The 16550-nt window shown below is 39.8% G+C and overlaps 1 protein-coding gene across 6 annotated transcripts in view; it reads left to right on the top strand.

Moving 5' to 3' along the window:
- The window catches only part of FILIP1 (filamin A interacting protein 1), a 97364-nt gene that overhangs the window by 59020 nt on the left and 21794 nt on the right, over positions 1-16550 (top strand). The window contains exon 1 of one of the 6 annotated variants that reach the window (XM_081941024.1): positions 6431-6564. The exons of 4 other annotated variants lie outside the window; for them this stretch is intronic. In XM_081941024.1, the coding sequence (XP_081797150.1) occupies positions 6446-6564 (119 nt within the window). In that variant the 5' untranslated portion in view covers positions 6431-6445. Of the gene's footprint in view, positions 1-6430; positions 6565-7570; positions 7688-16550 lie in introns of those variants that run through there. One more of the 6 variants, XM_081941025.1, reaches the window with a different exon arrangement.

The raw sequence follows: 16550 nt of genomic DNA, 5'->3' as shown, positions 1-16550 counted from the left end.
AAACCTCAGATTTTGTGATTAATTTATGTAAGCATCAACTTGATGTAGCTGTGGTGGTGCACTGGTTAGAATGCAGTCTTGCAGGCTAATTCTGCTGACTGCCAGGAATTCAATCCTCACTGGCTCAAGATTGACTCAGCCTTCTCTCCTTCCGAGTTCAGTAAAATGAGGACCCAGATTGTTGGGGGCAATAGGCTGATTCAGTAAACCAGGTAGAGAGGGCTGTAAAGCCCTGTGAAGTGGAATATAAGTCTAAGTACTATTGCTATTGCTAAATAAGTGGCTTTACTTCACTTGTTAGACTTTTGCAAACATTTAAAAAATAAATTAAGCAGTGGTGGTGCAATGGTTAGAATGCAGTATTGCAGGCTAATTCTGCTAACTGCCAGCAGTTTAATTCTCATTGGCTCAAGGTTGACTCAGCCATCCATCCTTCTGAGATCAGAAAAATGAGGACCCAAATTTTGGGGGGCAATATATTGACTCTGTAAACTGCTTCGAGAGGATTGCAAAGCACTATGAAGTGGTATATACCTACCAGTAGATCTGAGGGCTATTGCTATTGCTAATAGATGTTCAAATTTAGTGGAAACTTTGAGATCAAGGCATATTCCTGGTGCTGGCTCAGTATGAGCCTCTCTTGGTTGCACGAAATTGTAATTGGGGTCTTCCAATTACAAGCTGTTTTGATATACTTTTCAATGTTGTGGTACCTCTGGATGAGAAAACACCGTTTCAAGTCAGCAAATGCAGCTTCAGAACTGGCAAAGAACTGCAGCCTAAGAAGATGCCATCTATGGTCCCATTGGAGGAGACTGATGCTTGTCCCATCTTCTGGGATCCTTCTTGTCGTGATTAGGAGAAGTCAAAGTGCAAAACTGCCAATATAACCGTATTTAGAATTTGAAGCTTTGCCATCAAACTGAGAACAGAAACCTAGGAAAATACTATTGTTATGAAGGGGGCAAACATATGGCTGTTTGGGAACAGGCGGGAGGGATTGGGATGAGATATCTTGAATAACTGGCAGACTTGGAATAAGATCTTGAGTAACTTGCAGGCTAACAAGTTCTGATTGCTACTGGTTCTCTATGCGCCATTATTGCCAGAATTAACAAAGGCTGATTTCCTGCTAGTTGTCCACAAACTCAATAGACCAGTAGCCCCCAACCAGGGGTGGGTTCCTGCCAGTTCTAACCTCTTCTAAAGAAGAGGTTCCACAAATCTACAGTGCCGTTTAGAACCGGTTCAGTTCCCTCCCCCTGCCCGTCCGCACATCATCAAGATGAAGAGTGAGAGGAGGAATTCTGGGAGTTGAAGTCCACAAGTCTTAAAGCTGTCAAGTTTGAACACCCCTGGAGTTTTTTTTCTAAAGGGTTAGGAGTGCAAGGGTCTTGTAACTTGACAGCTTTAAGACTTGCATGCTTCAAATGCCAGAGTTTCTGAGCCAACATTTTGGTTGCTAAGCAAGAGCGTTGTTAAGTGAGTTTTACCACATTTTACAAGTTGGCCACTCCCACTCAGTCACATGGCTGGCAAGCCACTCCCACCCAGTCACATGGCCAGCAAGCCACTCCCACAAAGCAGGCCACACCTACAGAAGAGGTTCTAAATTTTTTAAAAAAGAATTTTATTGGTTTTTACAAATGTTTATAGGAAAGGGTAAATAGGTACAAGAAAATTTTGACAGCTACATCGTGCGAAAGGTAGAAATCCCCCCGAATCTCACAACTTTTACAGAAAAAAAAGAATCAAAAATTAAGAAATAAACATTGGCAGCTTTTTGTTTTGCATTATATCAACAATATGTTCAATCATCTTTTATGTCACTTCCAACAATTACATTATAACAATTGCAATGATGTTTCAAACTCATTTTTGTGACCTGAGTCTTTTCACTATTGCTTCCTTCCCCCCGTCTTCTGGCAGAGCCATGGCCCCTCCCCCCCATATCTTGTGTACTGTCCCCTGTTCCATCTAGAAAGGCACTGTATTTTTCAATGAAAGCCTCTGCCTCCACAACTGTATTAATTCTAATTCTAGTGCCCTCCCAGAAAATCACCATTCCTTCTGGCAATAACCATCTGAACCAAACTCCTTTATTATATAATTTCTTTGATAAAGAGGAATATTTCTTCCTCTTATCTCTTACTTTCTTTGGAATTTGTTTAAGGATGGTTATTTCTTTGTCTTTATATTTTAGTGGTCCCACCCTTTGAGCTTCTAAGACCTCATCTCTTGTAGTCTTTCTGAAAAATTTAACATGTATTTCCCTTGGAACATTGTGTGTTCTAGCATATGCTGAGTTGATCCTATAAATCAAATCAATATCCCACCATAGCTGTTGTTTATCTCTTTTAATGTATTCTGCTAAAATTGTGGTCATGATCTCCTTAAGGTCTTCATTTTCTGTCTCTGGTAAGTTTTGAAATCTAAGAAAAAAAGACATTCTTTCAAATTCCATGAGGTTCTAAAAAATTTTGAAACCCACCACTGCCCCCAATCTTTTGGCCTCCATGGAATACTTCCATGAACAGAGGTTTTTCTGCAGACTGAAGGGGGCACGGTTTCATGTGCTGCCTCCATCCCACAGATGGGGTTTTGCTTTTTTGCGTGGACCAGTTTCTGACATGCCGCGTACCAAAGCCCATCCACAGACTGGGGTTTGGGGATCCTTGCAATAGACTCATATAAGCATGTAAACAAATCTGTGCTTGCAACATCCCCCTAGCCCTGTAGAACTGCAGAGTCAAAAGTGTCTGAATGAAGTTTTCAGGGTTTTGAAACTTATGTTTAGAAAGACTGGAAGTGCTTAATGACTTCAAAAAGTTACCTTTATTGGCATGCACCAAATAATGACCAGAAATCAGTCTGGCCATTCAAAAAAAGACGTCAGGTGGCACAGATCCACCAGAATCAAGATATATCAAGTTAAACAGGCAATAATAATACTATTATGATTCATTGTTAAAGGAATTGCCATAGGAGTTTAATGAGACAGTTTCTAATATTTATATTTATACTTTGAGGACATACCACTCTCTAAATACCTGTCAGATACAGTCTCCCTTTCACTAAGCTTGCCTTCTGGTTTCTTCATAATTTTATATTGATGAAAGAAATATCCTTCTGGGTTCAGCTCCAAGTGGGGAAAAAGACACTGGAGACATGGAGGCTGCTTGGAAAGACGGTTGGACAGGACCACATGGCTTGAGTCCTGAACAGAAAAGGTGATCACATGCTTCGAAGTTGGGGAGAAGAGGAGAAGGAAGGCCTGAGATGATGAGTCCCTGGTTTTATGCCCTCTCTGGCCTTTGATCTTGACCTTGTATTCCTATTTGGTTGTCAGACTCCCATGGAGCCATGCAGGGGCAACTCCCTAGGCTGCGTTTTGAATCCAGGTTTGGTTGAGTTCTCAGATGCCATGTGGGGAGTTGGGTAAAGGGCCAATATTATCTTGTCTTAATCCCATCCCCCTGGAGCTGAAGGGGAGAACTCTTTATTATGTAAAGGGACTGGCTTGGCCACCTTAATAGCCCATTGGCAAAATGGGTGGAGGCAGGAAGCTATAGGGAGCTATTCTCTCTTTAAAACATGTTTCTTCCTTTTCACATCCAGGGAAATGTAATATTCTGCCTTTTCAATATTTCCTAGGATGTTTCATTTTTCTGGGAGTGCGCTGGGTGATAACTTTCCACAATATGATGGATTTTCCTGAATTGTTTTTCAACTTCCTGATCAAACCTATAGTTGTGGTACTCTCTGGAGTTCTTCCCTCCAAGTACTAACCAGGTGTTAAGCTGCTTAGCTTCCAAGCCAAAAAAGGGTCAGGCAGGTACCACTGACTTTTACATACATACATACATACATACATACATACATACATACATACATACATACATGCAACAAATCATAATTTGGCAATCATAGTTTGTCCAGCTGTGATATGTGAAGCCAACACATTGCAAATCCAGAACACCAGATCTAGTAGTTAACTCCATAAGCTTATGAAGCAAGCAAAGCCATGAGGTCTGTTTCATTGTGGAAGCAAATGTTTGAAAGTGCCCAGTTTTGCAAAATTTTAATTGAAAGAATCAAATATAAAATGCGATTGTGTATTTTTACAATCAGATACCTTTTGGCTTCATTGTCAGGCATATTATATTTGAGCTGCATAAATTTGGATAACCACTAGATGGATGTAAAGGACTACTTTTCTACATTGGTTTGACAGCCCTCCCTCCCCCCATCTAGTGGTTCTAAACCATGATTCAGCATCATAACAATGATTATAAGGTGGTCTTTGGTTCCCACACTCCCACTTTCCTTCCCTGATATAGCTGCAAGCTATTTTCATAATAACTTTAATGTATTTAATACGTGTTTGTGTGTGTGCACGTGTGTGTACAATAGTAAAGTCATATATAAAATATAATACTTTAAAAATTGTTTAAAGTTGGATTGTTCCAAAAAGCTGTTATTAGAAATAATGACAGTTTGCTTGTTTGGGTGATCAGTGAAAAAGGAAAAAAGGAAAAAAAATAATACCATCCTTACTGCCCTTCCAAAGGAGCAGCAGGTGAGCTTAAGGCTGGTTGTGTAGCTCATCTCCTCAGGTTAAACTCTTCATGTAAAGTCACAGGGTATCTGGGGTATATTACCATCTCAGTAAGTGTACACTTCTCCCCAGCCTCATGTTACATCTGAACGGTTTGCACCTCAAATACGTGCCAGTGCACAAAAATTCTGTAAAAAGAAGACATGTATTTTTAGATGCTTTGCTCCAACACTGAAACTTGATGGCTTTATTTGCGCTGTTCAGTAAAAAGTCATTGGCATTCTGGGAAGGCAGAATATCTGAAAACATGCAATCCTCTGTAGCATTTCTTATTACTTATGCACTTTCTATATCTTTGTCCTTTTAATTCCAAATGCTACTATTAAATGCCATCAAACCTAAGTTAACTGGTTTCACATATTATTGAAAATAGCACATTTTAAATGTTCTGCAGACATTCAGAATACTTAATAGTAGGTACAGTCCTTTGAAGGAGAATCCTTAGAAGTTTGAAATATTTTTTTTAATTCCACCTTTTGAGTCTATTATGTCTTAACAAGGTTTTAAAATAATTATATTATACTCTGAAATAGTGAAAATTTAGTTTAAATATCATCTAACCATTGAAAAATAACTGAGGATGACATTTGATAATAAGGGGAATAATTTATACACACACACTTACAGCTTTGAGAAATATATCTATATGGACTTCTACATTATTTTATAACTTACTGATAGAGTATCCAGAAAGATGAACATGTTCCATTACCAGTTTCCCTTAGTTTTAAAATGTAATTCTGACACATTTATTTTATATAAGCTCTTACAAAGGGCATATCTTGATCTAAGCTGGAGCATGGTGTTAACATATTATAGCATCCCTTTTTAATATTTTGGGGCAATACAATGCATTGTTTTTAATACTTAACCATAGGCTATTGAATAAATTATTCTATCGTAAAAAAGGTATAAACTTTGTCAACCAGAAACCATACAATTGCAGAGATACTTTGTATTTAGAAATGCGTGAAGCCAACTATAAGTCAATTAGCTCTTGTGCAGTCATCAAAAACAAATCCTTCTGAAGTATTAACATAATGCTGTAGTATAGTGCATGATTTTTTAGGGATTTTAATTTCACTCACAGTTCGACATCCTCCTGCATGGGCATAAGAGCCTTCCGCTGTGCTCCATTTGATACTTAAATGGTGAATAGAAAGGAAGGAGGTAGGACGTGATTTGTATTCTCTCAATTTAATAGCATACCTTCATATGTATCGGTGGCACTATGACATTTCAGCAGGCTTCCTTTTGACACATGGATTGGTGGGAAACCAAGGCCAGTGACCTGGGTGCATTTAATGCAGACCCCAAAATCAAGAATTGGGAAAAGAAAATCTTGTCTTCAAAGTCTCTGGGGTTTTAAAAAAAAACCCATAAAATTGTTTAAAGTACTCCTAACCTGAAATTTCCCTTCATAGGTTAACACCCCCCCCCCCAGTTTGTGATTTCATTAGCTCATTGTCCCTGAAGCTCTGGTTTTTACTTAAAACAGCTGGGAGTAGCAAAAAAAGGCCGATTAATTTCTTCCAATACAGGACTGAAAGGGGAGAGGGGAAAACCCATGTTCGCCTCTTAAATCTGGAGCAACCACTGGGCTGAATCCTATTCCCCCCCCCCACTGAAAAATGTGTGATCTTCATCATCAAAGCCTCTATAGGGATTTCCCACCACTGTCCCTTCTCTCTTCTATAAAACTCCCAATAGCATCTTCCTCCCTTCCCTCCCTCTTATCCCAGCACCCCCAGCAATGTAAGTGTTGGCAAGTTTCTCCGGAGCTTGTGTGGATACATTCCACGCTGCTTCAGTCATCCTGGCGCTGGGATGAGGCTTGGCTGCTCTCCTGGTGATGTCAGTCTGGGGGCCACATCACCTGTGCAGGAAAGCCATCTGCAACTCATCAAGAGCACCAAAAAGCCTGAAGCAGAAATTATCACCCTGGGGTAGCGCATGCTGTGCATGATTTAAATAGACATTTTTTTAAGGAAGAGAAGGGGGTGGGGGAGATTACCAGCTATCATTCTTCTGTTTCCAAACTGATGCTTACCGAACTAAATGGGCTGAGATTTAAACTCAACTCGTGCAATATTCTATGCAATAAGCTGCAGTTTTGGATTGCTGGGCTTTGTATGCAGTTACGTCACCATCAATTTTGAAAGCTTAGTTCCATATGGGGCATGGTGAAAGAAATACGGTGGAGAAGGACTTTCTCAGATAATTATAGGATTATTAATAAAGCACAGAAAATGATGTGCTCTTGTTACCACGAATTCCTAGCCGCCTGTCATATTTCTGCTCCTTTCGAGTCTTCATCGGGAGAACTTCAGGGAAGAAGAAAAAAGAGCAATGAAGAAAAATGTGGCTGCTATTGGAGCTTTGCCTGTTCCAAGTTATGTGGTTGGGTGGCATGACAGAGAGTCCTTGGAGGTTGAAATTGGTGCCAGAATAGATTTGCAATGAAGGCTGTTATAAAGGATGCTGTAGAGAAGCATGTTTGCAGATTCTCTCCACTTCTGGAAACATCCCTTTAAAATCAAAACTTTTATTCATTCAAGAACAAAAATCCTTCAGCTAGTAGGGAATGGAAGAGAAACCAGCCATTTCTGTATCTATATCCCCACCCCTTTCGGTCTAATTAAGGTCTAATTCCTATTGGGAGGTCTACAATTAACTCTCCAATTAACCCTTTCAATCTCAGTGGCAATTTCCCCATGATGCACTTGGGGCCTTTCCCAAAAGCTGAACTGAAGTGTTTTGAATCGGGAGAAGACAGCACTGGTATGATATTTGCTATGCCCCTTTGTCGGTCCCTAGCCTCTATTTCCCATTTGTCAAGTTATTGTCATTGTTTGACTTCCCTCCAAGATCATGGCTAACAAAGCCCTAAGTGGTGGTATGTATTTCGAGGCTATTCTTGAATCATGTTAAAACAAGTGGGAAAATACAACTTTAATAAAAGTTTTCTTACTCCTGCGCTAGTGATGAGATACAAGTAAAGTTAGCAGTTCTTGGATGTTCAGGTAGCCCTAAGGATATCAGAACATGATAGTCCTATGGGATGTGCAAGTAAGAAAAAGCCCTTATGTTATCTTCATTAAGATTAGATTAATATTTAGATAGCTATTTAGATTAATACAACAGTGGTTGGATCTTTCTAGAAGTTCGCTCTGCAGGTTGCAAAAATCTAGCTGATTGATAAATGGTTCATGTTTACTACATGTTTTTTCCCCTCTGCTGTCATCTAGTGGACATTGACTTTTTTGTAGTCCAGTCTTTACAGTTTTGGTAGCCACTATTAAAAAGGACCTATGGTTTTCTTGGGGCTTTCACTAGAAATTTTAAAAAATGACTCACCAAATAGGGGTTGATCTTCAAGAAAAGGATGTTTGAAATAGTCTTTTTATCTCTATACTGGTTTAAGATTTAAAGTTCTCTCTTTTGGGGGGGGGCTTATTTATTTTTCTCCTTTAATTCCAAAACACCCAAAAGAAGAGTCAGGATAGCAAGGTAGATATTATGTGAATTTTGATGTCATCATTCAACTATAATAAAAGTTTATATTAATTTGGATCAACACTGTTTGCTCTGTAAAGAAAGCATTTACAAGGAGTTTTAACATGATTTATCTAGTAAACTTTTAGAAGCTGCCAACTAAAAATCCCCAAATAATTCTTCATGTAGTGCAGAGGTGGGGAACTGTGGCTCATTTATGAGTTGTGGCTGGCTGGCTGAGGAATTCTGGGAACTGAAGCCCACAAGTCATACATAAAAGGCCCACCCCTGTTGTAATATAACCTTCTACATGTCTCCTCAGGAATAAGTGTTGCTGAGATCAGTGTACTTTATTGTAAAGTAAGTACCTATGGGATTATGGCTGTAACCTGAGGTCATCTTTAAAACAGGCTCCTAGCATAAGGTATTTTCTTTAGTGTATGTGTGGATCATGTTCAATAGGTTATGTGAGCTCAATGAAGTGTGATTTATTCAAGAAACATGATTCTAAGCCATAATGTGTCTTTTGGTTTCGCTTAGTGTGATGTTAACCACAGGTAGTGATTGGGATTTATAGACTGTTACTTATAGCTTAGTCTAGTACATTAATTTTGCCACTATGGCTTATTACACTAACCATAAATCAAGCCATGGTTTAGAACAATATGTCAACACAGCAAGAGCCATAACAACTGAATAATCACAATCTCATCTAATATTAGACAGGAAAAAAGCCACAGGTACCAAATCAGAGTCTCAAAACAGCTTATTGAAGTTGATAATTTGGATTCATATATCAAAGTCAACATACTGTGGTTTTTGGATTTGGCCAATACCTAGCTTCAAAATATTTCTTGGTGAAGTTTAAATAAATAATTCCTGGCTTTATACTCTCTGTTCAGGCCCACCTATGTTTCCTGTTCCTGTGTAAGAAATGTATTCTGATTGGTTGTCAGACTCCTAGGGGGCCATGCAGGGGCAACTCTCTACACTGTGTTTTGAGTGCAAGTTAGGTTGAGTTCCCAGATACTATGTGGTGAGTTTCTGCACAAAGCTAATCCTATCTTTGTTATGTAGAGTAAACTAGCTCAGGGCGCCTAATGGCCCATTGAAAAAGGTGGGGGCTATTAAGAATGAGTCTGTTTCCTCCCTAAAACATTTCTTCATTTCTGATCCAGGGAAATATAATATTCTGCCTTTTCAATATTTCCCAGGGTATTTCATTTTTCTAGGAGAGGGGTGGGTGCTAATTTCCCACAACATAAATAAATATGCTGGGAAATATAATATTCTGCCTTTTCAATATTTCCCAGGGTATTTCATTTTTCTAGGAGAGGGGTGGGTGCTAATTTCCTACAACATAAATAAATATGCCAAAGTAATGGGCAATCATCCAATATCTGTCAGGGTTTTACACTCTCTCAGTTGTGAAAGAAAACTAAGGAAGGTCAGACTTGAAGACATACAGCAACTTGGGGCTGTAGACTGAATGGGAAAGTTTAAACAAACATCCTACAAAAAGATCACAATGGTAATCAGTAACAATATGGAGTCACCCTGTGTTGAGCTCAACTTGAGAGTTTAGCTTTAAAACTGGGATCATTTTTATCATAGGTGTACTTGTAAGGTTGGAATCCAGTGAATATATTCCCAACTTATGAAATATATGCAACATTTTAACAGCAGGATTTCTAAGGAAAAAAACCCATTCCTGTAGCTTTAACAGTAGCTTAATAACCACAAAAAACAATTAAGCAGTTGTCATGGAGAGGGATAGCTTCATCAGCTGCCTGCCTGCCTGCCTGCCTATAATGAGGCATATAAAAAGCACAGAGAAATTAAAGTTGCTACTTCCTTGTAAGAGGCACAGGTCATATACATCTTGGCCCATGTTTTTGCACATCTAAAAAGTAGACCAGCAAGATTAAACCTAAAAGCTCTTGGTCTTGACGTTTTAACAAGGATCTGCAACGTAAGGCCTATTGGGTATTATTGAACTCCAAGTGCCAAGATTTCTAGCCAGCCTAGAAAAATGCAGGAGGCTGGAAATTGTAAATCAGCAATTTGTGGAAGTACTTCTGCTGACTTAATAAGTATTAGAAATGATGATCTGAAGAAACAGGTATGTGAATGTCTTAAATTGAAGGGGAGAACAAGCGGCTTTACTGCCCTAATTAAGTAAATTGGGTAATCTGGAGATGGGGATTGTGGAACTACAACTCACAACACCCCTATCAAAAATTAAAGTTTGTGAGTAGGTGTAGTTGTAATGGGAAATTGTATTACAGTATGTTTTATTGGCACAGTAAAAAAAATGGGGATAAATTTCAGCAATTAAAGCATTCCTTTGCTGCAATTTTGTTGCTATAGAACAGTGTTTCTCAACCTTGGCGACTTTAAGTCCTGTAGACTTCAACTCCCAGAACCCCCAGCCAGGTGGCTGTGGAATTCTGGGAGTTGAAGTCCACAGGACCTAAAGTCGCCAAGGTTGAGAAACACTGCTATAGAAAGTCCTTGGATAAGTGTCAGTCTTTTTGACAGGATCAGAAAAATGCAGGATTCACTCAAATATTTACCCAGCTTCTGCCAACCTAGCAGTTTGAAAGCACCTAAAAATGCAAGTAGAAAAATAGGAACCACCATGGTGGGAAGGTAACAGCGTTCCATGTGCCTTTGGCATTTAGTCATGCCGGCCACATGACCAAGTAGACGTCTTCGGATAGTGCTGGCTCTTCGGCTTTGAAACGGAGATGAGTACTGCCCCCTAAAGTCTGGAACGACTAGCACATATGTGTGAGGGGAACCTTTACCTTTATACTATACAATCTTATTACCCATTGGGTTATCTTTTGAGAGCAATGTAGTACAGTCTGGTGCGATCAGAATAAATATTAAATTTTTGGCTGATCACATATCTTTTATCCCAATGCTACAACCAAGTGATTGAAGAACAACTGTAGTAGCAAAGGACTTCAATAAAAAGGCAATATTTACTTACCTAAACAGATAAGCAGAATCAATAAGGGTATATAGGCAAAAAAAGTTAGTGGGAGCATGAGTTACTTCCAACTTCTTGCCAGATTCCCCACTGATTTTTCTTGTGAAAAGCTGGCAGAGAACATTGGAAATCAGTCATATGACCATGGGAGCGCTGCGATGCCCACTACTTTGCAAATAAATCTGGTTGGAACATCGTGGAAATTTCAATTCCACAGCAGTATTGGGTCCCTTGATTTTTTAAAAATGTATTTAAATTAGCAGATTTTGGGTACAAACAGATACACAATAAGAGTTTCTGTAGTACATAGATTTTCTTTTCAATCAATTTGAGAAAGTGACAATCAGAATGGGGTACAAAATTGACAACTGCAGCCTCAACAAAAGCTACGGATATTTACATTCAGCATCAAAATAATGTTTTCATTATCTTAAACTGTAGAGCATCGGTGTCAAACTAGCAGCATGTTGCTGTCACATGACATTTCATGATGTTTTTCCTCTTCTTGGAGCTGGGGTGGGCATGGCCTGAGTGGGACACATCTGTCCCGGGGGCCACCAGTTTGACACTCCTGCATAGAGCCATTTGTGGAGCTAGGATTTTTTATTTTTAATGATGGATTTTAGCTAATCTCTGTTCCAAATCTGAGATTATTAGACAGTATTATCTTGAAAAATGTCATTTAATTTTTTTACGAGCATTCTCTATCACTTAGACCAGGAGTGTCAAGCTGGCGGCCTGTGAGCCGCATCATGAGCTGGCCACTCCCACTCCCGCTCCGCAAAGGCCAAAAAAAAAATTTCTCGATACATCACGAGACGCAATCGAGTTTGAAACTCGTGATTTAGACAAATTACTTTGCTTGATGGAAGAAGAACGAAACAGGATCAACTCTGAAAGGTCGTGCTCATTATTGGATGGTGCTATGTTTTATAAAAAGCCTGAATTCGTTTTGGTCCCCCAAAAGGACACTTTGATAGACACTTCATAAGAAGCAACAAATAAATATTAGGAAGATAACCAATACATCTGTCTGATGAAATTTTAAGGGGGTGTTGCTTAGAGAACCTCAACCCATTAGTTCAGAGGATTTGGAATTCTTTCACATCCATTGTTAGCTAGGTAGACTTCTTGCAAGTTTTTGTCAAAGGATCATAATTATGGCGAACTCTCACCTGTGTCCAAAGGTCAGCTTAATCAGGAAAGTCCTTAATGGCCTATTTAGGAATGGTTGGATGTGTTCTTTGCAGGATATACATTTTTAAGTAACAAGAAATGCCAAGGTTGGGCTAGTTTTTCTTCTGTTGCAGAAGCATGCCCATAGGTCAACTGTTCTGAGCTTGAAAAATAACACCAGCCTTTGCTTTGGAACTTAGGTACTTTAGGAATTAATGTATCGCACCATTCCTGGTGATCGTGGACAAATGTTTGTATATCTTTTCAGCCACAGAATGCCACTGCTTTTTCTGGGAGGTCTTTTTCAACTTCTCCATCCAAGGTACCAAATAATGTACCCTGGGATTTCTTCATAGTCTCCTATCCAAATACTAATTAGGTTTGCTGATCTTTTAGAGATCAGGTCAGCTGGTGCTGTCATCTGCCCAGATCTTAGAAATTATAATAAATATTGGGAAAACTAAATAAACCCAATCCTAACCCTAACATTATCCTAACACAAAGCAGTGACACTGATTAACTAGGTCCCCTCCCCCAATTGCCCAGTTATCAAATGCCAAAAAGGAATGAAAACTACTTTTCATTCTACTTTTATCCCTGGGTTATAATCTGATTTTATTCTCAAACCATGGATCATTCATACACCGTTATCATGATAGCTTTTAGAAAAGCATTATCTATTATAAACGAGGGTTTCTTTTTCTTCATAAGTGTGGGTAATTATTCAAGTTCCGTTCTGCCTTGTGCTGCACTTAGGAACCTTTACAGACAGGATAATGGTTTGTTTCATGTTTGCACGATTCCACTTTCTTATGTTGATTCTCAAAGGGGAGCCCGACGCTGTTTAAACGTAAATTAAGTAGAACTGGCTGGAGTTCAATGAGTTTGGAAGGAAAGTGAAGGGGGGGGGGGAGTGGGATAAATACACTTCTCTGGTGCTTCCCCCCCACCCCTCTTTTCTGTTAAACCTTTCTCTGGCCAACATTCTCCCTTGCTTCCCGAAGTAGAGAGGCTCCACCCCACCCCCCACCCCCGCTGCCCAAAGTTAAATCTGCACAATAATGAGCGGTATAAGAGAGGGATGACATCACCAGTAAGTGGTCTTTCATTGTTCCGATGACATGGCTGGAATGTGATGGCTAATTCCCTGGAGAGCAGGGCCTGGGCACCAGCCGACTCTTTTGCAAGGGAAGGCGAATAAAAAGGGTCGCTCAGGCAAAAAAGAAAAAAGGTAAGAAAACTGCACAGTGGTGAGGTTGAGTTGCGTGCTCGTTTTCCTTCAATGTTGGTCCCTGCCGGTGCACCTTGGGGTTTTGTGCAGGCACGTGTGTGTGAGTGGGATTGCTTGGTAGGGAGAATCAGCTGGAAGCCCTCGCACTTTGCAGGCGGAAGGACGGATAGATGCTTGTGAAAGAGGATGGCGCAAAACAGCGCCGCAGCTTTTAAAAAAAGCTCAAGTCCCAAAGGTGCTTTCCCCCCCCCCCCACTCCCACCCGGCAACTAGACTTTCTGGTTTTTCTTTGAAGACGTTTCGCTTCTCATCCAAGCAGCTTCTTCAGTTCTGAAAAACCTCAAGTCTTTTCTCTTCCGAACCGGTGGCGAAGATCAGGAAGAGATCTTGCAGCGTCATCTCTGGGAGGCTTTGGTTTCACGCAAAGGGCTTTTGGACCTTTCTTTGTAAAATGCAGATGCGTGAATTGAGAATGAAGGCTTCGGTTTCACACTGACTGCTGGGGGAGGGGGGGTTTCTTCTTTGGATCTGCAGCCTTTTGCTGACCTGCTCCAAACTCTGTAGTACTGATCAATTCTTGTCATACAACTGAAAAGTTGAAATGTTTCAACTAAGCACTTTCTGCTTTTATCTGATGGATGCCTCTGAGGAAGTCAGAAGAACTACTTTGCTACCTTGTAGGGAATATTTCTGAGTAACTGGACTCCTCCTTTAACGGCACTTTAAATGCTTCTAACTCTACTGGTCTGAAAGAGTATTAATACACATGTTTTATTTTACACACACACACATTATTCCTCTTCTTCAGACAGATTTGGGGCATTATGTAAAGACTCACGGAAGGCTATAATAATTTTGCTGAAGCTCAAAAGGTCTAATCTGTTCAAAGGTGGTATGCAACCGGTTCTCTCTGGTTCGGGCGAACTGATAGCATCAGCTGCAGGAGGCTCTGCCCACCCACCCCGATGTAATGTGCGAGCACTGTGCATGCGCAAAAGGCGGTGCGCAGATGTAGCACATGCGAGCTCACATTTACAAACTGGTAGGGAAGGTAAGTGAATCCCACCGCTGATTATCTGTCCAAGGCCAAATGAGCAATAACTAGGAACACTTCTACCCATCCCTGTATACTGCCTTGAACCTAGCGAAGGAAAATGAATCTTTGTATACTTAAAATCACTCTAAAAATACTGGTACATAGGTTTTTTTTACTGTAATGGTCTGGTGATGCTCTCTGAGCACCAAGAACCAAATAGTTCAATCCAGAACAACAGATAATTTTTCTCACTGCTTTTCCCCCCATCTTTCTTCACCTCGCTCAAAGTAGTTAATTAAACATCTTTGTGGAAATGTTTAAAAGGTTTATGGAAAAAAGGACACAAAGAATGCTGTGTAAATTCCAATTTCGGAATAGCTTGATCAGAAAATACTTGCTACTCTAAACAGCAGTAAAAAATCCTTCAAGCTGGGGAACTTGACTGAAACTTTATAATGTTCTAACTTTAACACTCAGATACCTGCTGATGGCACTGAATTTATTCAGAAGATTTATAACCCTGATAATCGGTTCTGTCCCACAAGTATAATTATTTAAACACTAAAATGAATGTCATACTTTAGGGTTGTGCTTAGATTTCTGGCTAAAGCTTTCTTCTTTTTAAACAACTAAAATAATAATGCTTGATTTGAGAGAGTCAATGTAAGTAAAGAAATGCTGAATTGGATGTCAGCTTCCAAACCTGTGAACATTCCATATTGAGATGGGGGGAAAAATAGTGAAAAAAATATGGCCTGATTCTTTACTGATACACGGTTTCTGTTTTCTGCAGATTTTGTTTTTCAGAACTGCCTCCAAAAGTTGCAAAGAAATCTATGCTATTTCTGCTTTTCAAAACTGTGTCAGAACATTGTGCAAACTGCTCATTAATGGCACTTGAAGGCATAATAGATTTTGCAAATATTTCCTTGTTGCCGTGAGTCCCGAACCTTTTCCTTGTCCCTCAGAGAAAGGATTTTAATGTTGCTCCTTTCCCCTTTGCAAGCTGTCTGTAATACACACATTCCAAAGTTTTGCATTAATATTTTACTTTTCAGGTACTAACTTCAAAACATTCTTAAAGTAGTTCGTCTTCTGAGCAAGCTGTACTAATTGTGCAATTAGAGCATTAAGTAATCCGTGAAAGTTGGTAAAATCCTGAGTGATCCTGATTTTCCTACGACGATAAGTCTAGTTTCTTTTTACTTTTGCTCTGTGATCCATCTGTGTGACTGCCTCAGAAGGCCATCTGCTGGGAGACTTCGAGATTTGTAGACATTCCTTATGCAGATGATTTACCTGCTAGGAGGACTAGAATTAAGACTAGCGCTGTGAGAAGTGCGGGACTAAATGGGCCTGGAGTCTGATCCACTAGGGCACTGCTCATGTTCTTATGTTCCAATATGTTTCCAGATGCTGACCTCAGATTAGCTTTATTCCTTCTATTATCTTTAGGCAAGAATGATCATATGCAACTTGAACACTGAGGTAATTAAAAGTGCTAACAAACACTTTTCCTAGCTCTTAAAGCTGCACGTTTGTTCCAGGGGACAGAAGGTTATGGGGATGTGTTATGAAAGTCTTAGCCAGCTAGCCTCTGGATAGCTAACTTCCATTTCCATCCATTAGATGAGGTGGGGAACAATGGCCCCTTTATGCCTTATGGACTTCAACTCCCAGAATTCCTGGCTAGCTCAGGAATTCTGGGAATTGAAATCCCTAAGTCATAGAGGGGCCATCGTTCCCCATCTCTGATATAGAGAATTATCCTTCAGTTGATTAATCTGCAAAAGCAACAGTGTGCTTGACTGAAGAAAATGGTGAGAAGGTTTTCACGTTTTTTGACTTTTAGATGCATTTGTACACAGATTGTGAGAAAAATGGATCCTATCATGCTTTCCCTCAATTCATTCTGGAACATGGAGGAGGGAATATATTTGCTTTGGTGACAGACCAGAAATGTCTCTCACGTGGCTTATTGCACGGGGGTCAAACT

This window comes from Natrix helvetica (assembly GCF_964273705.1).
Source record: "Natrix helvetica genome assembly, chromosome: 2".
In the NCBI taxonomy this organism is placed as follows: Eukaryota; Metazoa; Chordata; class Lepidosauria; order Squamata; family Natricidae; genus Natrix; species Natrix helvetica.
The sequence above is the reverse complement of the archived record's forward strand: the minus strand, read 5'-3'. Positions and strand labels throughout refer to the sequence as shown.